The sequence below is a fragment of the Apaloderma vittatum genome, unplaced genomic scaffold, assembly GCF_000703405.1.
Source record: "Apaloderma vittatum isolate BGI_N311 unplaced genomic scaffold, ASM70340v1 scaffold36251, whole genome shotgun sequence".
NCBI classification, from domain to species: Eukaryota; Metazoa; Chordata; class Aves; order Trogoniformes; family Trogonidae; genus Apaloderma; species Apaloderma vittatum.
The window spans coordinates 33,707-58,293 of NW_009701493.1; the positions used below are offsets into that span (position 1 = coordinate 33,707).

The 24,587-nt window shown below is 42.2% G+C and overlaps 1 protein-coding gene across 2 annotated transcripts; it reads left to right on the forward strand.

Moving 5' to 3' along the window:
- The first annotated feature begins 793 nt into the window (after nucleotides 1-793).
- On the forward strand, nucleotides 794-18,982 carry MYL1 (myosin, light chain 1, alkali; skeletal, fast). 2 transcript variants are annotated; one of them, XM_009879154.1, is made up of 7 exons: nucleotides 794-1,075; nucleotides 11,859-11,886; nucleotides 15,060-15,203; nucleotides 16,444-16,617; nucleotides 17,142-17,219; nucleotides 17,747-17,799; nucleotides 18,660-18,982. In XM_009879154.1, exons 1-6 carry the CDS (start codon nucleotides 950-952, stop codon nucleotides 17,773-17,775), a joined length of 579 nt encoding a protein of 192 aa, XP_009877456.1. In that variant the 5' UTR covers nucleotides 794-949; the 3' UTR covers nucleotides 17,776-17,799; nucleotides 18,660-18,982. The 2 variants fall into 2 exon arrangements, with proteins under 2 accessions (XP_009877456.1, XP_009877457.1); XM_009879155.1 differs by lacking the exons at nucleotides 794-1,075; nucleotides 11,859-11,886; nucleotides 18,660-18,982 and adding exons at nucleotides 10,708-10,757; nucleotides 11,583-11,607 and having other exon boundaries at nucleotides 17,747-17,796.
- The last annotated feature ends 5,605 nt before the right edge of the window (nucleotides 18,983-24,587 follow it).

Genomic DNA, 24,587 nt, shown 5'->3' on the forward strand with positions numbered 1-24,587 from the left:
AATACATCACAAAAAGGAAATTTTTGTGTGGGAAAACATAACATCCACCTAATCATCATTCTATCAGGGCACAGCTTATCTCAATAGAGGAAGAAGAAGATCAAAGGAAAAGATTAAAGGAAGCAATTTTCAGTTTTAAACATGGTCTTAACATGATCGAAAGGAATAGTAAGAACAGCTGAAAGACACTTGGAGTCTGGGAGAGATGCCTTGGCTGAAGGTACTGCAGTGTTTTCCATATTTGTCTGCTTTATTTTTAAACACCCAGAGCCTTTGCTTGATCAACACACTTCCTTGTAAAAGCAGGAAGCAGAGGAGGAGTGAGTGGCTGTGGGGAGAGAGGCAAATGAGGTTGGAAATTGATGATCTTCCCAGCCATGAAAGTCAAAATTCCTACTTGAAACTGAATCCTCCTGGAATGCTACACAGGCATGGGAGAAAAAGGGAGGGAAGGAAAGAAAGAAGATTTATTATTTAAGCAGAACTAAACTTCTGATGAGAAAAAGGATTGTTTAATCCATGCCTGAATGTCAACAGCAGATCTGAAACCGGGTTTGTCACATTTCCCTCTCCTTTGCACGCATTAAACAAAAATACAGGGGAGGTGGTCGGGGTTTTTAAAAGAGATGGGAAAAGCCACTGAAGTCCCTTGATGTTATGAAGCCCTGTACTCTTATATTCCATTTATAGCTCAAGCTGGAATGACATCCCCCTTGATTAGCAAGCTGTCCAATCCAGCTGCATGTGTCAGAACTGTACGAGGCACTAAGTGAAATATATATATGCCCTTATAGTTTAGCACATCGGGTCCACCTCCAGGGCACGGGCTGTAGCTCATTCTGACCACTGCTCCTCTCCCAGGAATCACTTTTAAGGTTTTAGGGGTGTTTTTTTTAAAGTTGTTTTTTTGTGGGGCGGCACCTTAACTTTCAAGTTTAAGCAACACAAAATGGCACCAAAGAAGGATGTAAAGAAACCAGCAGCAGCGGCAGCACCAGCACCGGCACCTGCGCCAGCACCAGCAGCCGCGCCAGCTAAACCCAAAGAACCTGCAATCGACCTCAAGAGCATCAAGGTAAATGGATGAACGTGTGCTATCACAGACCCAAGGGGGAAAGTTAGCAGAGTCCTGGCTGAGACCTGCAGTGAAACGTTGCATGCATTTGGTTCCGGTTTGGGGACTGCACTGAAATGAATGAGTAACCTCAGGCGATGGATTTGTGGACCTGCCTGAGGTTTTGATTGTTGCAAGAGCTGGAGAGGTGTAAGGCATGGTGCATGATTTAACCTAACAGTGAAGCCTGGAGATTTCAAAAGTACCTTGGAGTGTGGCCCTCGGAATCTTCTACCAAGTCAGAATCAGTCTGACTTGTTCGGTAAAGCTAAATTTAATAAAGAAAAAAAAAGCTATAAAGCCCCTCAAAAGTAGTCTAAAATAAGTGCACGAGGACAGGAAAGGGTTACTGAAACTTGAAATGCAACGTTTTCCCATAGCGCTGTACTAAACCCAAACCTTATTTTGCAGTTTCCTCTCAAGTCCTTCCAAACGTTTTGCAACCACCTGATGACCTTTTCATCATGTGTTTTGATGTCAGCATGGTTTATCTTTAAAAGCAAAACAAAACAGATTAAAAAACCAGAGGGATTTGGCAGTATTGTCTATATTCTTTTCATTTGCATTGTACAGCAAACATTGATAGACACCATGAGCCAGAAAGCCATGGGTGGAAGCATTTCAAATTATTTCCGCTCACTTTCACGTATTTGCTTAAAAATGGCAGCTTGCTACAAGCTGAAAACAAAAAAAAGGAAGAGTCTTTTGGAGGCTTCCCTCTGACTGCCCTTCCATTCGATCTCCCACTATCGGTAGACTTTGTGTGCCAACTCACGTCACTGACTGTTGCCTTGACCCATGACCTTCGAAGAAAACTCCTCCGTGTCAGGAAATTCTTTAATTAGGAAAAAGAAGAGGGAAGTTAAACAGTTAAAGAGATTAAGAGACAGACCAGTTTCTTGAGCAGGGCTATAAATAGTTATTCTCCACCTACTTGATAAGCTGATTGGTCCCAGGACAAATTTGCTACATTCTACATAAGGAATAGTGCCTATTATGGAGAAAAGAAGGAGTACAAAGACTCCTAATAAGACCTTCTCATCTTTATCTCATGATGAATTCTGTTTCAGGTATCTTAAGACACATAGTCCCAAGATGATGACCCATTTAGTGAAATTTCTTGAAGTTTACTTTAATTTTCACAATCAGTAATCCATGTTTTTCTGAAAGAGTATGCAGCTTCTCATAATACTAAAGCTGAACCAACTGGGAAAGTAAAACAAGAGGGAGGGGGGAAAAAAAAAAAAAGCTTTTTGAAATATTTTGAGTGATCACAGTAAAGACTACATGAAAACCCCATTGGTTTTATGAATACTGTCTGAAAATTAGATTAGACTTCACATTTCACTCATTTCCAGAGATGAAGGGAAACACAAGCTAGATTTTTTACTAAATAATTTAATATGATTTGATAGTTTTCTATGTCCAGTTCATTAGGAGAAAATAGAATTTTCAACTTTAGTGATCCTAGCTAATATATCTTCACATAAATAGACTCAATAGTATATTATAATCTAAAAGATGGCAGGCTGCAGTCTGAGGCACCTCAGAGTTCACTTTTTTACCTATACAGCTCTCCCTAACAGCAGGAAATATATACTGGTAGCACAGAGAGCACTCCAGGTTTTGTCACATTGAGACTAATAATAGAGTCTTCCTAAATTCTCTTTCTTTTGAAAGATAATTTCAGACAAAACGTTTTCCTCTTTGAAGCAAAGGAAAAAAGCTGGGCTAGTAAGATTGAACTATTCTTTTAACACTAATGGCAGCCCATAAGCCTTAATATTCCCTATTTGCAAGTAGGTGAAGATAGGAGCAGCGTGACAGAGGTAACAGGACTGCCCTGTGACGCAGTGGGTGGCACAGCCCCCTGCCCTGCGGGCTTGTCACTAGCACAGACCTTTCTGCAAGTATCTCCCCCATTCTTTGTCCTGCCTTTACTAGGCAAGGAGCAGGGTTCCTCTGAGGTGTTGTAAGGGCAGACTCCACCACAGCAGGAGAGCCTACCCAAGCACAGAACCAGGGCCACAAGGTGATGCAGAAACCAAGGCTGCCTGTGAGGGTGACACCCATCCCCTCTCTGTCCCTGATCTTTCCCTCTCTCCCGAGGCCCCACGTCAGGCAAGGGCTGCCCAGGCAGACTGTGGCACCTCCAGTGCCGGGCTCTTCGAGAAAGCACCAGGAACAACCATGGTGCCCATGATCCTGCCTTGGAGCAGGGGCAGGGACTGGACAACCTCCCAAGGTCCCAGCTGGCCCCCTGGGGAACGCTTTCTCACACTTTGAGAGCTCAGGCAGCAGAGGGAAACGATGTCTTCTTTGAAGTGATTTGCCTGGGAGATGCAGCAAAGTCAAGAATGAAGGTTTTCGGAGTTTCAGCCCAGACCCTTAATTAGCAATAACTAATCCTGAATCTTTCCATTCAGCCACCAAAGTTGCAGCATGGAAAAGGCACAGCACCAACTCTAGCAAAACTTTGGAGTCAGGGAGTACTTAAAAGTTACCTTTGTACCAAGACTCCATGAATAATCCTGTCCTGGGGCTCTTTGTGCCAAGTTACCAGGTGTGGTGTCAAAGCCTCCCGCGCTTTAAACAAAGGTATCAAGTGGGCTCTCCTCCACTCCTCAGGGGAATTATTGCTGCTAATGAGAGGTGACTGGGAATGCCAGGCTGCAGCATCCCGATGATTTGGGGAGCCACACAGCAGGTAAACACACAGAACAGCTTTATCAGTTTTTATAAAGAGACATCCCAGCCCTTTCTGTTACAGCTGGAGTTGCCTAATCCGGGTTTACAGCAGCCAAATAAGACACATTTGGCAGTGCACCTCATTTCAAATTGACTTCAGGGAGCATAATGTTCTCCAGAACAAATAAGGTGGTGATTTACAAACACAGGTAAGGATTCTTTTGGTGGTGCTCCTCAGAGATGCCCTGTTTGATCCACCTTCAGGGAATCTGGTTTTCTGAGCCTTCCAGAGTACACACTTTGGAAGTGAGGCTTTTTCTGCCCCCTCCTTAAGAACAATCAAGCTGGGTTCTTGCAAATGCAAGCACCCCAAAATTACCTGTCACCATCAGAAGTGGTGACAGGTCATTCACCCTCTTTTGTTCTTTTTTTTACCCCTCACTTTAACCCAATTACAGGGAATATTGGGTCATGTGCTAGTGTAAGTAGCAGCTGGTATGGGTTTTTCTGGTTTTGAGCACCATCTATTGACTATAAAACTGAGTAACAGGAATAAGTAATTGCTAAAAGACTCAAATCTCTAAACTCAGCCCTTTCTCAGCTCACCTGAGGTTACAGTACAACCACTCCAGGAAGACAGTTAAGGCAGGGAGAAAGCATTTGTTTTTATAATTGAAAGTGTGAAGATTCTTTTCCCTCTACTAGGAGACAACATAAAACCCTATCTGCTTTGCACAAGCCTTTCCAGACCAAATTTGTATTTCCAATTCTCCCTACTACTAGCACGGCCTGGATTTGAACAATAGCTACAAACGTTAAAGACTAAATCACAAAAGTCAGAACAGAACAGGGTGACAGATGCATCTCTAGGTTGCCACCAGCAACCAGCCAGGATTAAAAGAAAAACAACCATAGGGGTCATTTTCTTAACAGACCATGAAGGATTCCATAGTTAAAGCTGTGGCCAAGGAGACTCCCAAAGAGACAGCTCGTCTGTTTTGTCAACTTCCTTCTCCCACACAAGCCTGATTGAGAAGCAATGTTGAATTGACGAAGGGCACCACTATGGGTCTGTGTCTGCAATAACTGGGATGAGACTTTAAAGGCAAAGATGCCTCATGCTTGGTTTCATAACCGAGGCAGTGGGAAATGGATAAACTTCCCATCCGGGCAATATGTTTAACTCAGTCCCTATCACCAACAGAGAAAGTGTGGGGGGTTTTTTTACTAGAAATCTAAGGGCCCTTCACAGGACACACAACTAGTCCTTGGATCGAGCCCAGGTTCACAGTATTAACTGTGACATTTTGGCACCTGGATGCTGGACATGCTGAGTGCAGCACTTCGTAGGCTTCTGCTCTGCAGATGCCGATGTGAGCGTGTAGCACCCTGATCTGGTGTCACACCAGAACGTAAATCGAAGACATATCCAAGTATCCTCTCTTGAGCAGAGACAGAGATTGGTTTCTTGCAAGTATCCATGGCATAAGTGATGTTCATTCAGCACACAAGGCACCCTGCGCTGGTGTTTTCAAGTCTGAAATCCCAGAACACTAATTCTGCCATGCCTAACTGCAGATAAACTGCCTATATGTTCAGGGGAAAAATAATTTAAAACTATCAACTAGTAAAGGACTTGTGTGACTGTGTGATGCATGACAAAGCCTGCTGCATGGAAGAAAACTAGCATTTGGCTTTAAATACAGAGTTCTTAAGGCAGTAAAAAGTGTTTCTCCATGTGTCCTTAATTCTTACTACATTCGCTACTCAAGTAGGTCATCTCTGAACAGACATTGCATCAAATATAACCAGAGAGAGAGAGAAGCTCACTAAAATGCACTGACAGAAAGCTTCTGGGCTGGAAGGCAAGCAGGACCACAAACGTCAATACGAAGTGCTCAGAGAGCTATTACGCTGCAGACAAACTCCATGTGAAACTGTGGAGTGAGAACAGGAACATTAACAGTAGCTTCGCTCACAGTGCTAAGGGCTTTCTTAGGAACTGGCAAGTTTTTGCATGAAATTTTTTGGCACAGGCCTTCAGATTTTGTCTGAGCCAGCTCCAGCGCTGACTCCAGAAAGATTCCCTGAGACTGACATACCCATCGGACAAGGTCACCAATCCCAAGTGCCCTTTCAGATAGGAAGGGGACAAGTGCGAATATGACTTAGCCCTAAGGGATGTAAAGGTGCCTGTGCGATGCCACCCAGACTAGCTTTCTTCTACCAGTTTGACCACTGAGGCGGATCCACCCCGGAGTAGCCCCAGCCACATGTCCTGCCCCTGTGTACCCTGACACTGGTGCCAGAGCCACACTGGTGGCAGTCACTAAATCACTGCATGGCATAAAGGTGTCCCAGGACAGGTAACTTGGACACCAGCCACACACCAAGACATTTCTTTGGGACACTGCTGAAAACCAGAACGAAAAGCAAACAGAAAAGCCACCACTTAGTTCTCTCCAGAAAGTTTTAGAAGAGCTTTGCCTCCTTTTCTTCCTAAAGTGCTGCTAAGCAAGGAGTCCCTCAAAAGTAAGGACTGTCCATATGTGTTAGTAGACACTTTAACTTTTGCTAACCTGGAAACTTATTTGGAAAATACCTTTAGAGGGTCTGGGGAGGGACAAACTTTGGTAGAAACAGTGGAATTTAAAGTAAATTACATCCAGAGTAACATTTCAAGAGCTCAGAGAGTAATCTCAAGTATTAGCAGGGATTGGGTAGCAAAGCCCTTCTCTTATCACCTAGTAAATCAAAACCACCTCACAATATTTCCAAAATACTGTTTTAAATCACCTTAGAGTACAGATAGATTGTAAGGTAGCAACAAGATATCTGATTTTATCTTACATAAGCAAAAAGGTAGTGACTAATTTAGCCAATGACGAGTAAAGAAAAAAGTTGCCTGTAAGGAGATGTGAAGCAGCCAAGCTGGAAGTTTGCCCCTACTTCACTAAGGCTTTATTACATCTTAGACCCATTGCCAAAAGGCACATAGCACTTAAATGTCAAGTAGTAAGTTTAAATCATGTCAATACCCTAACACTGCCACTAGGAGGCACGTTAAAACAAAAAAATTCCTCGAAGAGCAAGGCTCTAGAGCCTCACATTTCCTTGCACATCCTCCCCCTTACACACATTCTCGCAAAACCAAATGCAATTCGAAAAGGGACACTTGTAAAAATGAGCACAACTGAACGCATCCTTCCCCCACGAAGCCAATGAAATCTGTTCAAAACGGTGTGGACAGCGGTGCAGCTAGAGAATATTTCACTCACGGATGTTCAAAAAGGCACATTAGTTACTTGGCCAGGCTCATCCAGAAGTTTTTGAACAACTATAAAGCAACTATGAAGATAAAAGCTTTAAAAGTAAATGAACTAGAAAGTTACATAGAATGCTTCAAAAAAACCTCTAATGCATCTGCAGTTAAGTCCATTAAACTCAATAAGATATTGAAGTATTATTCTAAATCTCATGATCTCACATACACAATTTTCTCACCTATCTTTACAGTGGTCATTTTTATTCTTTCTTCAACTGTATCTCTCAAAACAGAACTCTCTCAATAACTCATCTACTCTTAATGTTTCCCTGCCTCATAAAAAACATCAGGCTGTTGATTCTCACTTAAATGAGATGCAGCCGAAAATCTGTGGCATTGGTTGCACAGGTTATTGAACTGTGGTGAGGGACAGGAGAATGACAGCCCACTTTTCAGAAGAGTTTGAGAGCTGTGTAATCCTGCACTCAGTGATGTCTACTAGAAAATATGTACAGCTGTAGTAATCAAGGAGCAGGCATTAACAGTGAGCAGGTATCATATGAACTGCTGTAGGCAAAATCCTAGCTTGTCTCCACCCAAAAATAAAAATAAATAAATAAAAATCTCTAGTCCTGAATAGAAAGCTAAATATACAGTGAGTATCCTAGGGGACTCTCCAATTTTCTGCCCTCTGATTTTCCAAGACACTCGATATGTTCTCAGTCTCTTCCACAAAGACAGTACTTTGAAATACCTGAGACTGTAGTTTGAAATACCCTTCTCTGTAGTTTGCCCAAAGGGTAACAAGCAGCTGGAGCATCTGAATGCTTTAACAGCAGCATCTTTTCCCAGGGCTTTTCACCCTGTCCAGACATTTACACATTTACAGTGAGCAGAAAGTAACTGTCACTCAGCCTAAATTAGCTGAGCAGAGCCCCACACTGCAAGGGTCAGGGGCCCTTCAGCCGATGAACCAGCAATTTGCTGGGAAATTAGGAACTTCAATCATAATTTGGAAATAAAGATTTGTGTTGATTGAGTAGTCTTAAACTGGTGATAGAATTGCATATAACCCTGACTACAAAACCTTATATAACTGGGACCAGAATCAGAAATCTTACCTTTAATTTCTTTTAAGGAGCATTTGAAATATTTCCTATAAATAGGTCACTTAGGTGTAGGTGACCTTACTCAAAGCAAGTAGCTTTTTAAGCCCCCAACAGAGCCTACTGGCTTAAAGCAGAGTAATTCTTAATTGAACTGAATGCAACATGCCCATAGTAGAATATTTATCCCCAGCACAGCTCTGTCTAGTGAGCTTTGTTTCAAGAATGAGCAATGAAACAAAGGGCTGATGTGATGTGCTAGTATTTCCCTCATCTGAATTCTGAGCCAAAGTCTCACATGGTTAAAAAGATCAATCAGCTTATACACAGAGCCATCTCAATTTATAGGTATCTGATAGCCCATTCAAGCCAGGTGGCTAATCCAGGTATCAGTTTTCTACACCCTAGACAAATGCACCCCAATTATTTTCCACTTGGCATCTAAAGTCTTTTGGCATGAGTTTCATTGTAGCCAACTATGAAAGCTCATCTGCAAGTAAGAAAAGAACGTTCAAGAAAATCACTCTAATTTTTCCTTTATATTTTTGTTACTTTTTTAAATCCTATTTTCATGGGAACGTTTCCCAGTCGCCAACACGGGAGAGCAAGAGTCTGAGGGCAGAAGTAAAATTCCACAAAAGGTGACACACTGCATTGACCCAGGTAACATTTCAGCTCTGCCAAAGTCTTCAGCAAGCTCCTCTGTTAATGTATTGGGACTGATGGCCAAGATCTATATTAACTTTCTCATGGACCAAGTTCCAGCCCCAGCCAGCACTAATCAGCTAACTCAGACAAAAACATGGATGCCTTTTCTACACAAGCACACCTCACCATGGCTACACTTTGCCCTGAATACATCCCTGTTCTCAGAGGCTAACAGAAAAGACAAAAGAAGATTGTCAGTTGAGCATTTTACATAATCAGTATATTTCCCAGCTATTTCTCAAAAAGTGAGAGTAATGTGGCCAGAATGTTTTCCAGCTAAAATTGAGAACTTAAATTCTTTTCAGTTGTATCTTTAGTTTTTAAAATTGGAGGCAGGAGGTTAATGTCTCAAATTCAACCAAACATTGTGACCTATTTTGACTGTTCAGTTAAAAAAAAAAAATAAATCAGTGAAGTTAAGTTTGCTTGGATTTGATTATTTCAGAGCCCTCAATACACTGAAGAGAGACATTCACAAAGGTTATGCCTATCTTCAGGGTAACTAAGTGAGCTACAAGGAGAAAGTTTCCCTCACTAACTAGATTTTGTTGTTAGAAAACCAGGAGCAGTGAATGCTTAACAAAGAAAATCAATAGAAATTAGAGTAGGGATTTGAGTTTGCAACAGGGAATTTGTTGTCACACAACAATTCTCACACCAGCTCCATGACGCTCTTAACCCAATTGAGGTGGCGGAGAAAAGAATTTCAAAGCAAAGTTTTCTAAATCCTTTTACAATGTCTCACAGCATCAGTTTAGAGATCTGGCCTGGGGTTAGAGGATGCTACATGGTGGGACTAGATCTTTGCCTCTACCTCCTGAAGCCTACCTAGAAACAACCCACTTGTATTCCCACCATGACCCCTCCACTCCCCAAAAAAGCAAGTACCTTTTTCCCCACCAGGAATAGGCATCCTTCCAGCTCACAAAGCCTTTTGGGGGTCTTTGCTTCTATCATGGCTCCTCCCTTGCCTCCACATCACAAAAAAACTCGTCAGCACCTCCTCTCACCACACCAGTTAGCTCTGAAGCCAGCATGCTGCTGCCTGCCCAAACCTAGCCCTAAAGGAAGAATGCTCCTAGAGAGCACAGGCCACTGTGAACATAAGTTTCTCACTGCCTTGCAGGGTACATCTGTGCATCAGGCACTAACATAGAAATACAGTTGGGTCCAAAAGGCACAGATAATATTTTCCTTAACGTTCAAATTTTGAAAAAGGTGACCAGTGTGGAAAACAAGCTTCACAGTCAGACACCACCTCTGTCAACAGGTTAATCTTCTGCTCGGTGCCAACAACTATAGTGCACTGAGCAGACAAGCAGCAGCACTGGGCTAATGTTGAGCACTCCACTATCCACATAAAGGGTTGCACAAAGCCCAATAAAGGTACAAGGACCGTCAAGCTGCATCTAACACACAACCTGCAAGCCATGTGTGACACCAGGCAGCTGGGCAAACACATGGCACCTCTCACCCTTAATGCTCCTTGCTCACCGACTTTATAGCTTATTGGAGAAATAGAATCTTTCACTTGGTAGGTCCGGACAACGAATACCTCCTCTTGACGGTATGGACCCAGAAAGTGCTGACATGAATCAAACTTACTGCTTGCCACTCCCTGCTGCTCTCCAGCCTCCTAAAAATAGCCATCATAAGATGTCGATCAAGACATGGAACCTCCTGTCACTTTGCCCTAAGAAAGCTAAAGAACTCACCAAGGGGAGGGACTGCTTCCTTCTGACACCTAATCCAGGCACTGCCGTCAGCACCGCCGGATAAATAAGGGAAGAAAGGCCAGGAAAGCAGGACCACTCTCAAGACCTCTCAGCTAGTCCCTCCTGCCTGTCTGCTGCTCTGCTTGTCCATCTCAACCATGGTGGGTCCACTGGAAAGCTAATGTTAGCAGTGAGCCAGTGTATTTTACATAAGTAAATCAGGCTTCTCGCTCAACTTAGTTCTAGCGGGGGTGGGAGGGGGAAGGGAAGGACAGATCAGAACATAGTTTAAAGTTTGCTTGGCTTTCCTCCTTAAACTTGAAGGACTAAGTGAGGTTTTCCAGTAAGCCTCAAGTTCTGTACCAAGCAACAGTAGACAAGCGGATCCTGTAGCTTCAGACAGAAGGGTTAAAATTTGCCAGTGCTGTCTGCTAAGCTCTTTTTTAATTTAAATTGGATGCAACTTGCTACAGTGGCAAAGGAAAATAGTAATATTTTTATATAAGAAAAGTATCATAGTTTAGTACTTTATGAAACAATGTACTGCCAAAAACTAATTTGAAATACAAACTTTAAGAGATTGGTTTAATTTCTATGTTAATGTAGGAAAAAAAGCTGCTTGTTAAGCAGCATTACTTCAAATGGTGTTAATAAAATAGGTTTATACTAAAACAGTAAATGAACTGATAGTACATTAATGAGTTCTTCGTTAGTTAAGAGACTTCAGATTTTTATTGTTTAGAAGCTTATTGCCAGAGTCAAAACCCTGGCTTTCTCCAAGATGCAGATTTTTAACGAAATCTTTAAGAATAGACCCAGTGATGCATTTTTAAAAGACAAATTGCTAGGTTGGGTTGCTAGGGCCTAATTACACTGGGCAAGACAGATGTGAGAGTGCTCAGCTACTTCATGCTATTTGCCTTCTCTCAGTGCATTTTCAGCAGTACTAGTTCTCTTTTTTTCTCTCTCTTTCTTCCCAACTGCAGTCCTTCACTCCTGACCAAATTAATGGTAAGTGAACTAAAAGTTTACAGTTTAACAGGGGACAAAGTGGGGAACATAATGGCTAACAAATGCTACTTATTCACTAGTCTTAAGAGCTCCTTTGCTATCCGTATAACTCCTGCGTATCTGACAGGCCATTTTTTTCTCTTTTGGAAGATGACTCATGGATTGAGCTGGATGCTTTAGAAAAAAAAATAGGTTCTCCCCCAGCCCCCCCTTCCTAAGCTATTTTTTTGTGATTGATTTCCCTCCAACAGATCGAGTTCTCCAAGGAGCAACAGGATGGTAAGTTACGAGAGCGCCAATGTGTTTTACATGTACACGGTTTCAGAGAGGAGCTGTGGGCTCAGAAGTTTAACCTTTACAAAAAGATGAGCTAGGACTTTAGCTGGTATAAATCACCACACTCTTGACTTCAGAGAAGCAGTGCTGACTTATGCTGAACAAGAATCTGACCACAGACTTACAAGTAATTCATCTGGGTATTATGTGCTGCCCAAGCTGAGAAGTTTATGCCCCAGTACAAAGACGAAATAGGTGTTACCACCTCTATCTACTGAACATTTTTCAGTTGTGCTCTTGTGCTGGCCACTCATAAAGAAGCTGAAAACAGGTCTTGCATTTCAAAATCAGGGGGGAAATAGGCAGATGAAGGACAACAGAAGGAGGGACTGGGCTGAAAATTTAACTTAGCTGCAGAGACGTTGCAATTTTACATGAACAGAAGATGCTAGAGGCTTACATGTCACTTTTGCCAGGAGATGTCGTAGAAGGAGAGGAACAAAGGTTTTCTTACTGTGAATACATACATGAAGTATGGAAATAGCAAATAAGTAACTTGTGTAAACTGTTGCTTATAAACACAATAGTCTGGATATGCTGCAATTCTTAAGCATCTTGCTGTATTCTCTGTTTCACAAGCCACCAGCAAGTTCCTTTTTTTTTTTTTCTTTTTTTTCAATCTTCTAGAAAGATCTGATTAAAAATTCTGACATGAACAGAAGTCCCCACTGAAGTTCTGGAAAACTGTGTTGGAGTGTTTTAAATATATTTGTTTTAAATATATTTGGGCTGTATTAAATAACGTAGGTTTTAAAAAATGTCAAAAATTCAATAGCAAATGTAGTTGACTTCTCGCTGTGAACAAAGTATTTAGAATGGAAGATAGATACAAGGATCTACTAGAAATCCAAAAGGTGAATAACAGCTAGAAGCAGGTCTTAGGAGAGAGCCCTAAACTTCCTGAACACCAGCCTGTTCTGGATTACACCACCCAAGCAATAAGGACAAATATACTGCAGTAAGTGAGGCTGAAAACATTTCTCTTCCTGCAGTCCAAACACTCACAGTCACATAAGATCATTTGGACTCTTCCTCACTTTTTTAACTCTAAAACTTTTGTAAAAGAGTTGGGAGGGCTTATGGAAAAATGCCATCAATTCAAAGCTGCTGGCACATATAACAAAGCAAAATACTTCTTTTGGCTTCCCCACATATTTCAGATCACCCAGCTGCTGTAACGCTTCGATGACTGAACCAAGCAGAGCAATTAAAAGCTACATGAAAGAGAATTTGCCAGGAACAGAGATTTCCCACCCTTAGTAACTACTTCCAACCACACAGGCTGGTGCATCAGCAGCTGTGTAGTACCCTTCTCACAGGGACATTCTAGATGTGCTTATTCCAGCCAAGGTATAAACTAGGACTAGCTATATATATAAAGCCAAACGCTAAAAACTATAACCCCACAGCAAAGATATATTGCAGTGAAATGCAAGGCAGAGACAAAAATAAATTCAGATCTTTTCTCCAATCCAGGAAGTGGTGTTCAGAATCCAGTGAACATAAAACTTCACAGGATTTACAAAACAGAGAAGCTCTCCAGATGGCTTTGCTAATATCAAACGGACACTGTTTTATACCTTCCTCAGGCTAAATGCTATTAACACACCTGATGAAAGATCGCTTCACGTGGTTTAAGTCACTGCAGCTCTATCAACCTCAGCTGTTAGAGCAGGAGCTGACATCAAGTTGGTGGGGGAGGCTCTACACAGGTCCAGAAAGCCCTGATTTCATACCTGCAGTAAAAGCTGTAAGGGGTTATTGGAGGTATAGGTCTCTCAGATCAGACAGTAAGAGGATTAGTTTCAGATGGATTAGATTACAGTCTATCACGCCAACACCTTCTATCAGTGGTTTTACAGGGTGCCAGCAACTCCTCCACTAAGGTGGTATACAGATGGCTAAAGCAGGAACCCTAATACCTCTGCATCAGACATCTGCAGCACAAGATGAACGAAGACATGATTTGAAACGTGGTTTTATTCTCAGATCTGCCCTATGGCACAAAAAGTATTCCACCTACACAGCCTGTGAAACACAAAGCCTGTCTTAGACGTTGGAAGCACATCATGGCCAAGGGAAAGATTTCACTTGTATGACTCGGAGCTAAAACACAGCATCATCAGACGCTGTAGTGCAGAAGATATCAACAGTACGACCCAAGATGCTCTTGACATACAAGGTTCGAAGATTGCTTTTTGGCTAGACCCCTGACTTTTGCCCCTCCCTCTTCCCTCTTCTTACAAAACACATTATTTATTGCAACAAATACTCTAAAAAACCTAAAAAGATGGATTAACATGGAACTGTGCAACAGAAGATGAAGACTGGCAATGCAATGAAGGCAACCACCTGTGCTGTTTCTTGTAGAAAGAATGTCTGTCTGTATCTCAAGTCCTTGGTCAGCAGCAAGGATCACTTGACAGCACTGGAAGAAGCTAAGTCTCAAAGCATACACCCTGGAATAAGGCACCACACAAGTACTACCACTGGGAAAAGTGGATTTTCATGCATCTGTGAGAAGCAGAGACAGACCAAAAAGGCCAGAGGATGGAACAAATATGGGCAGAAGTGTCATTGTAAGGCAACTTTAAGGGAAAACAAAAGCAGAACCATTTGAAATTCACCTTCAAGTTCAAGTTTCATTTCAACTGCATGGTTGAGATGCTGGGATTGCAGGCAGGACCCGTCGAAGCAGATAGACATTTTGCACTGTCAGATACTTTGACAGAACAGTCCCAGTCCTCTGGTGAGATATGGTGGAGCGGATAAAAACATTTTTACCTTCTGCTGCTATGTCATATAAAGAAACCTGTTCTTGAATGGCAATGTCGGTATAAAGCTTATCTTTCCCCATGCTCAAAATAACTGTGGGGTCAATCATAGAGCTATTAAGGGTTATTAGCGCCAGCAAAGCTGTGAAAGGTAGATATAAAAGGTTAAAAATAGTGAAACCAAAATGTCAGAGGGGAGGAGTTTTTCTTGGGATTGTGGGCCAAAGATTCCCCTGGCTAACTCCCCCAGTGTTGGTGGAACAGTGCCAGGAGACAACAGGCTCACATCTTTGTCAACAGGGAGCTGACTGGCTCAGTTTAACTGCTGTTTTTCCTTTGCAGACTTCAAGGAGGCCTTCCTCCTCTTTGACAGGACTGGTGATGCCAAGATCACCCTGAGCCAGGTTGGCGATATCATCCGGGCGCTGGGGCAGAACCCTACCAATGCCGAGGTCAACAAGATCCTGGGCAACCCCAGCAAAGAGGGTAAGTAGCCCACAGCCTCCCATGGGCCCCTCCCGAGGCTGAGAAACTGTCGTTAGGCAACATCAGTAGCTACAGCAGGAGGAGAAGAGCTTTGGCTCCAATGGGGAACGAGGGGGACTCTGCAGCAACAACACACAGTTTCTCCGGTTCCTTTTGATGATGATGCTGATAGGGAATACAGCACTCAGAAAGAGGAAATCCTTCTCCTTAGGATAGGCAGGAGTCTGTGTAGAGGCCATTTTGCTGTCAACTTGGTGTGGATGTAACACATGCTCATTGCTGCTCACAGTCCATTTGTGCCTCAGCTCTTGCTGAGGAGCTGTAAGTCCATTTCTAACCACTGATACTCAGCTCTTCAGGACTAACACACAGGTAAGACCATGATAGGGCTTTAAGTAACTACAGTCATAACTGATAGGAATTTTGATATAGCTGGAGAGTAAAATAGTTTCTGTAACAATTGTATATTCAGAAGTCTGTTATATGTTTCCACATATTTTCCATATTTTATCGCTGCCCAGATCATGGCTGCTGTTTGGAAAGATGCATGAGGAAAAAGAAAAAGAAAAAAAAAACAAAATAAAACCATGATCATTTTATTAGGCAGTCTTTCTCCAACAAAAACATTTGGGAAAGGCCTTACTGAGGACTACAAACTCAGGCTCATGAGAACAAAGTGGCTAGACACACTAACCTTAAAAGTCCTTAAACCTCCACACTGAACACATCAATAGTAAATTTGGACACCTCCTGCACTGGACATTCCTAATTTTAATTAGTTTATTCTTTCTCTAACAGTCTCTGCTACCACCCCGAAGAGGTCAGTAGCATGTCAGCAATCTCAGGGGTTTGTCTAAGTCATGACATCCTATTCTGGTTACCTTTTCCTTTATTGGGGCCCAAGATTTCTGTTTTATTGTATTTTGTAGTTCCCTCACTCCCAAAATCTTTTCAAAGATCAACTCATACAGCAAGTTTAACTTCTGAAAGAAAAACGCAAAATGCACATATGCATATAAATGTGAGAAAAAGGCTAGAGAAAGATTTTAAAAAAAATTAGATGGATGTGAAAACTGACTCCCATGATAAGATAGAAGTCTGATTCTGCAGAGGAACTGCCAAATCCTGAGGCAAGAGGTGTGCAAATCAGGTGGGAGGTTCTCCCATGTTTCAGGGCAAATATCCCAAAAGAACTTATACAGAAGAGTCTAGCATGCAGCAACTGGTGCTTTCTTTCCAGAGATGAATGCCAAGAAAATTACTTTTGAAGAGTTCCTGCCCATGTTACAAGCAGCTGCCAACAACAAGGAACAGGGCACCTACGAAGACTTTGTTGAAGGTCTGCGTGTCTTTGACAAGGAAGGCAATGGCACAGTCATGGGGGCTGAACTCCGCCACGTACTGGCTACTCTGGGTAAGGGATTATCACGTCTCTAAGCACTTGAAAAAAAGGTGCTGTTTGAAGGCGTAAGAGAGGGAGGAAAGATACTCTAACCAGTTCAGAGGCAGAAGGCAACTAAGCCAGACAAGACTCCAGGTTTCCTAACTGGGAGTCCATAAGGAAAACAAACACAAAACTCTGTAGAAATCACAAAGGAAAAGGCTTGGTTTATTACTTCTAAATTCAGACTAGGTATTAAGAATTCCTGTTATTTGAGGAACAGAGAGAAAAGGCTGTATGCCTCAGAGAGGTAACACACATGGACGAAGGAAGAGGACTTGCTGCATAGTTTGTTTACTCTGTGGGAATAACTAGAACCTCTGTCTATATGCACACAGAGAACTTCTAAAGAAAGTTAAAATTCATAAAGCTCAGTTCATATATAGGCCTTTTTGTTACTAACTCAGAAAATAAGGAAAGCCTTTGGAAAAGCTGTAGGGCTCAGCCTCACGTTGTGAGTCTGTAGAAGAATTAACCAAGCGCTCCGCACTCCGCAGGTGAGAAGATGACAGAAGAGGAAGTAGATGAACTCATGAAAGGTCAGGAAGACTCCAATGGCTGCATCAACTACGAGGGTAGGTGCAACAGTTCAACACCCTCTTATCATCCATTTCTTCTCTCTCAGAGTTTCACTGCAGTTGGCTTTCAGCTTCACAGGCAAATCAGTTTCACAAAGCAACGACTGAGTTAGGATGAAAGGCTTATGCATGAAAAGAACTGTTGCAACACGCAGCCTGCAGTCACACCACTCAAAAGACTAGATAGAGCCACAGCAGAGAAGGCTCCTTTGGCCAGCACCAGACCTCTTGTCTCTCTGACTTTCTGTAGAGCAGTTGCACTGATTGGATCCAATCCTACAGCTAATGCTTAGACAAAGTGCTCTATTGGTCATATATTTAGTCTTATCATCCTCAAGCAGGAAGAAAATTTGATTTGTACAATGTTAAGCCCTTAGAACTTTCTATTACCATGTTGGGTTAAATCCAACCAGCAACATGTGTTTTTAAGGCCATCAGCTCATGAAAGGATGTTATTTTTAAAGGTATTTCCCAAAGTAATGTTTGCTGCTCCTTCTAACTATCATATCTCTATTTTTCCACAGCATTTGTAAAGCACATCTTATCTGTCTAAGTGGACTTCCCCAGATACCAATCGGTATGTTCTTCACATTGGCACACTTAACTTTGTCTGTTCACTAAGTTTAAAGGCTTCTATATGCCCACGGCTAGATATAGGTTACCAAATCAACATAGCATTGTCTCCCTAACGATACAAATAGAACAAATGAGACTGTTGTCCAAGACCAAAGAAAACAGGAGTGCCGATTCCTGGGTCCTGTTCACAGCTCTGTAACAATTGGAAACATTATTTAGTGGATTTTTCAAATGTACCCAAGCTGAAAAGAAATGGTTAGTTTATTCACAAGCATGGAAGTGCTCAGCCTTAAACATCACCCTATATATCTGTTGTCATATATAATTAGAGTTTAAGCTATGCAAACTGACAGCCTGAGACATTTTTCTTATGAGCACATTGAGATTGTTTTTTTTTAAAAAATAATCTAAGCAACATTTTCTGATAATTTTCTGATAATTTCTGTAAAGACAGAGTAGCCTGAATACCTGTATGAACTACTGAGAAAAGCTCTTCAAACAAAATTGTAATTATCTGAGAAAGAGTACTCTAGCAGTCATGATCAATAGTCAGAGGACTTCAGAAGTACCCAATCATTTAGCAGTCTTTCTATGAGCAAGGAAAACGCAAAACAAAACCCCACAACCTTGATATGCTGCTGTTTTGTCCAAAGAAAAACCCAGCAGCAGTCTTAAAACACAAACATAAAATATTGTGGGTCTGTGGGCTTATTTGAACTGTTATTCTACCTCAGAAAAGACACATTCCTAACTCCTGTTTGAAACAGCACCTCAAAATAGAACTAGGGCTCAGTTTGTCATTTTGCATGTGTTTCCTCAGCCAATGTTGATCTGAAATCCAACTCTCCAATTCCTTCCTAGAACAAGTCAAATTCAGAACAACCAGATGGCACTCAAGATCTGCCTGAAATTCTTGCTCAGTCTGTCACCGCGAACATGGAAACTGCATAGAACTGGATGATCTGCCTCCAACCCCACCACTTTTTACCAGTGCATCCATTGGTTATCACCTCTGGGTCACTACATTTTCATTTTTAAAAAGTGAACTTTCACCAAGGCATTCTGGGTGGAATAACCTGCTACCATCCAGGATACATCCATCCCAAGCATCTCTTTCCATGTTGTTTGCATTGAAACAACGTAATCTCTTGGAAAAATAAAACATCAATAAATCCCTGTGGTCACTTTGTGCCTATAAAGTCTTTTTTTCCTCTAAAGCTGCTCAAGCCCACTCTGTATATTGTATTTCACAAAATAAAGTTTTATGAAAAAAAAAAATATATATATATGTACATCTCCAGGAGGTCACTTTAATTAATCTGAAAAGTGTTTCCTGTGGGGACTGGAAGGAGTAATTAGAGAACTACCTACTACATCAGCACTTAAACATTTTTGGCAGAAAGAGACCTGGTAAGTGGTGTCAGCATAGGTCCCATGGTGACACCTGCCCTGGTGCACCAGGCAAGATCCAACACCAGCCAGGGTGGTCCTGCTTGCAGGGGGAGTGTGGTGTCACACAGAGCCACTCTTCCCAGCAAAATCCCCTCCATAACGCTGCAACAGTGGGTCTGCAGCACTATTAGGAAGGGATCCTAGACACCCCCTCTATTTATAGTTTTATGGACAACTGAAAAGTAATAAGAGATATCAGCCACCCTGAAAAGCTCCATGTCTGGGAATCAGCACTGGGGCAATGGCAAAAACCCCTGAAATACCTCTTGTGCAGTAACAATGGGAACAGACATCGCCCAGGGAAGTGCCGTTACCTGCCCTTAAACATAGCTCCTCCCTTTCCCTTAAGGATTCATGAAACTGCCTTAATCCCCATCCGAGCGTCAGCTTGTTCTATTAAAATCCAGCTTCACCTTATTAAGTTACTATGCACAAAATGACCATAATTCAAGTGCCAACAGGTGCAGCAGGGCACACTGGGGCAGCCGGCACCAGAAGAAGCCACAGCTGTTGAAACTGCAGCTGCCTCTTGAGGCTTCCCCAAAAAAAAAAATCTCCCGTTTAAACCCCCGTCATGCTGGTGAACAGTGCCAAATAAATCTCTGAATTAAACCTTGCTCAGAGACTTATGCCAGCATGTAGTTTACAGGGGTTGCAGAGAGGCAATGAGAAGAGCAGGAGATATATTAAAAACCAAATGATTTGTAGGGACTCAGCCTGGAGGGCTGCAAGAGCCTACAGCCTGTACACATGTGCTCCACGCAGTTCCTCTTTCCAGGAAACCGCAGATCTCTGTTTCTGGGAAAGCAAATAAACAAAACGCAAAACACTATTTCACCATGTGTACTGTCAGCCTTCTCCTCACACTGTCCTGTCACACTGCATTATCAGGTAGTCACAGAATCAGCCTGGTCCAAGGCTGAACACAGCCCTAATGCAAAGTCTTAAGTTCCCATGATTTTCTGAAATGGCAAGTTTTATTAATTTCTACAATATTTGGAGCCCAAGCCCAGATGACTGACAAAATGAGATGACTTCTGATCAGTGCAGAACTAGACACACATAAGTCTCCTATTTTAAAAAACTCCCATTCATATTTTTTTTCCAAACAAAATGCCAGTTTATGAGCCTGAAACTATTTCTCTGAACTCTAACTGCAAGGAACCAAGGTAAGGTCACCCGCACTATTCTTACCCCTCAAAAATTAAATATTTTTTTCAGGCAAGACAGGTGAAGACAAAGAGAATACTCATTTCTCCCTAAACTGAGATTGAGTCTCAAAGTATTTCATACAGCTGCACAGGGAATGGATTTTTATGCTACCCCAAATTTAGACAAAAACGGATATCTGAAAAAAGCTCACGTTCTTACAAGGGCAAAAACATTCTGAGGTGATGTTTATAAATAACTAAATTATCTAAGAATGGCATACTCCTTATATAGTAGCCTCTTCCAGCTAGCAACAGCTTTAACATAAACCAAGTTTTCTTAAAATTTATTTTAAAAATGTAGAAACAAGATGTTTTGGAAATTTAATGACATAGGGTTTTCAACTGAGAAGGACACCAAACCCAGATCAATCTCTTGGCCAGTTTTAGCTCCATTAACAAATTCCATCCAAAGATATCCAGCCAGAAACCACAATTTGGAAATACCTAAACAGCTCTGATGCCTCATCTGTAGGAGAGCACAGAAACCTCCTGCTTTGCCTCAAAAGCCTTTAAAGGTTGAACTTGTTTCAACCCACTGCCTCCATAGGAGTAACACAAGCATTGCTCCAAGCTCTGATCCTAGGGAAAGCTCCTCAGGAAAAAGCTGCTTCCTCTTACACTTTTTTTTTGTTCACCTAAGGAAAGAAATACCCCGCCCAAGAAGTACCACTGCACTCCCGTATGGCACATGATGCACCATCACTGAGCTCCCAGTTTGCCCACAGAGAGAGCCTGAAGACCCCGGCAGCTGGGGAAGGCCACTCTGCATCTGCTCAGGCTCCAAATGGAAAATGCAATTCTCAGTCCCTGTCATCTGACACCTCCTGCCATGCCATCCTTACATTTGCTTTGTATTTTAAATAGAACACTGTTAATGAACATACTTTCCATTACTCAACGCAATTGACAGTTTAACTCCTCAGGAGCAGGGCTAAATCACCAGAGAAAGGTCAAGCTGCCAAACACTGGTTCTTGGCATGCAGCACTAGATGTGGCAACCAGTGCTGTGGAGGAGGCACCCTACAACATCAGGGCAGGAAGGTCAGAAAAATTGAGGAGAGGTGGTCACCAAGCCCAAGAACCTAACTCTGCTCTTGACAAAGGTTATTCAGACGTATCTCCTCCCAACCCTCTCCTGGCTAGCTTTCTTTCCTCACTCCCAGGAACTGCTAGACACTGGTAATTTCTCTGTCTCATGTGCAGACTAAGAAACCAAGGAAGCTGGACAGCTGTGTGTCACTCTTCTCTACAGCAAGAAGGGACAGAAGGTCCACTAACAGACGTTATCACCACAGGTGCCAGCACACACGCTCACTGGCACCTCGTGGTATCAGCCCACAGCTTCAAAGATTTTCCACCCAGTTTGGAGATATCTCCAACGCTTCTACACAACAGCAACATATGTGATTGTTTCTTATTACTGAGGTGCCTGGCATCACTATATAATGTCACCTGGGTCCTTCACACAGATATACTAGCCTCAACTATCATGCTGTAATGGTAAACCCAAGAAGAAAAAGCCTGGCAAAGATGTCCTCGTTCTGGCAGGCAGACTTGGCTGTTCACATCACTAAGACCTCTCTGCCTTCACATCCATCTTCTCTCCAAATTAGTACTCGGGTATTAAAAAGCCACAGTATGCACAACCCTCCTATCTGAACAAACTCCACAGATGTAATCCTCTCAGTGGTGTAAACTTGCTGCCACAGTGAAATATTTTCCTTTTTCACATAGCTCACCTCTTGTGGTATTTCAAACCATTACTACAATAACAATTGTTCCACTTCAGCAGGTTTTCAACCAAATCTTGGGGTTTAGATATGACATGTTCAAACAGTATTCTTTCAAGTACTGTCTTACTGTCCACACAGTTGTGCTGCAGCTTTAAATCTACACTCTTCTTATGCTGGGGAAGCTCTTACAGAGGTACAAGAAAGTAGTAAAATGCATAATGAAGAAAAGATACTTCCTTAGTAGCCTATTTCTCATTTATTTCACAGTGAAAAATGCAATACTTTCTCATTTACCCAGGCACTTACATTTACTTCAAATTGAAATCTGAAATACTGCTGAAAACATAAAATTTCACTCTTGCATCTACCTTCTAGATTAGTTTACCCAGTACATATCAGACCACAGTTTATTAGAGCATGAAACTGAACTTTCCATTACCAAGATCTATGGTTTAGGAGGATGGCATAGATTAGCTCATAAACATTTCATTCCTTTACCAATGTAACAATGATGGGCAGCAGCACTCCTAAATCAAACCGTTTGCTGTAAAAGAACGGCTATTGCCAATCCTCTGGAAAGGCCTGGTACTAAGAAATGAATGAGGGAGATAGATAAAAGCAATAAAAACGCACATACGTATTTCCTTAGCAGCATGAAAGCATTTCAGGATTGTTTACACCGGTTAGAAGAAATAGCAATGATAATTAGTATTTGCCATTGCACTTTTAACAGACAAATTCATTTTTACTGTGATTCCACAGTTTACATTCATTTTTTTATTTCTTTAAGTGTGTACAGTCTTCTGCTGGAAGAAGGGCATTTAGGCAAGGAGAAATGCCACAGGGTGAACTGAAGCTAGTGGCATGGCTGATAGAATTCAACTTTGGCCTAACCTCACAAAAATCTGCTGAAGCTCACTCGGCCTCTTCAAGGTCTCATGAGTGAAACTGGGCAACAAGGAACAGGTTAAGAGAGGGACCAGAACAGGTGGACAACACAAACTCTCGAGAAAGCCAATGACAAAAGCAGCACCTCAGAGTGGCCCCTCAGTTATGTTCTCTATAGCCATCCAGAGCATTTCTCCTTGGTGCACTGTTCTCTGCACCGACCTTTTCCTTTCTCAGCTCCCTGTTGTATGCCAGGCAGCAAAAGGGATGGGCTGCTGTGCCTCTGGTCTACATCAGAGCACAGATTTGAACATTTCCAACTTCTTTTGAGCATACCTAGCAGGCCAGTGCTATGCAGTACGGGTCACATCCATTTTCCACAAAGACAGATCCTTAAGAGAATCAGAAGTGAGGAAGGACACGCAACATTGCTGCTACCTCACAAAGTCTGGCCACACTTGAGGTTATTTTTCCAGGGCTCTGCTACAAGGATCAAGGGACAACAAGTGGACCACAGGCATCATAGAGATTAAGAAGAGTAAATCTCTCTCTCATGGTTGCCATGAAACTTGTGACACAGGCTTAGAAGTGAAAACATAAAGAAACAAAGCACCCATGCTTTGTTATAAAAATAAGTCTTGTATATTTAAGCCAATCACATTTGGGGGGGTTGGGATGCGAAATTCAATTCACACTTAATGTAGACTCTCAGTTGGGAGCAACAGAACAGTTGCACTGCAAGGAAGCAGACCAATAAAAAAAAGTTTCTTTTCTGAATAAAAGTATTAGTTAATTCAAAGCTCTTTTTGGAACTGGCACAGTTGCATGAGTTTCTGTTTAAAAATCTCTACAGCATAGCCATGCTTAACTTCTCACAGCAGGATATAAAGTAAGAGAAAATACTGAAGAACCTCTGCAGCGAGGTACAGCTTGCCAGAAGGTCACTATAGCACAGAGTTCACAACCTTAAAAGTTAAACTCCATCATCACAAAAAACCCCTATCGGATATCTCCATTTCACATCCTCTGCACGCACTTCAGTGAAGCACGAGCAATCACCTCTGTCCACAGCTACGCTGAGGATGGTGGTATTTAGTTTCCTACAATGGAGTGAATTAGCTAGTCATAACAACTAACCTTCACCCACCCCACAGTAAGTTTAGTGTGTCTGGGGACACCACATAGTATTAAATGCTCAGAGAGAGACTACAGAGTGCCTGTGGATCAGTTTTAAAGCATTCCAAGAAGCTGTGACAAAATATCACCTTAAAATAGCTACTAAGAAAGAAATTGCCATACACCTCATCATCGAATTACAAAATAATCATAGAACGGCCTAGGCTGGAAGGGAGCTTAGGGATCATTTTAATCCAGTCTCCCTGTCACCAAGGTCGCCACCTGTCGACTAGATCAGGCAACACAAGGGGACCGAATGGGAATGGAACCTGCCACCTTGGCATTGTTAGCGACACACTCTGAGCTAATCGGCCCCTTGAGACTCACTT

Coding starts and splice junctions, on each gene's coding strand:
- MYL1 (XM_009879154.1), top strand. CDS start 950: ATGGCACCAAAGAAGGATGTAAAGAAACCAGCAGCAGCGGCAGCACCA. Junction 16,618..17,141: donor CCACGTACTGGCTACTCTGG/GTAAGGGATTAT, acceptor CGCACTCCGCAG/GTGAGAAGATGACAGAAGAG. Junction 17,220..17,746: donor TGGCTGCATCAACTACGAGG/GTAGGTGCAACA, acceptor ATTTTTCCACAG/CATTTGTAAAGCACATCTTA.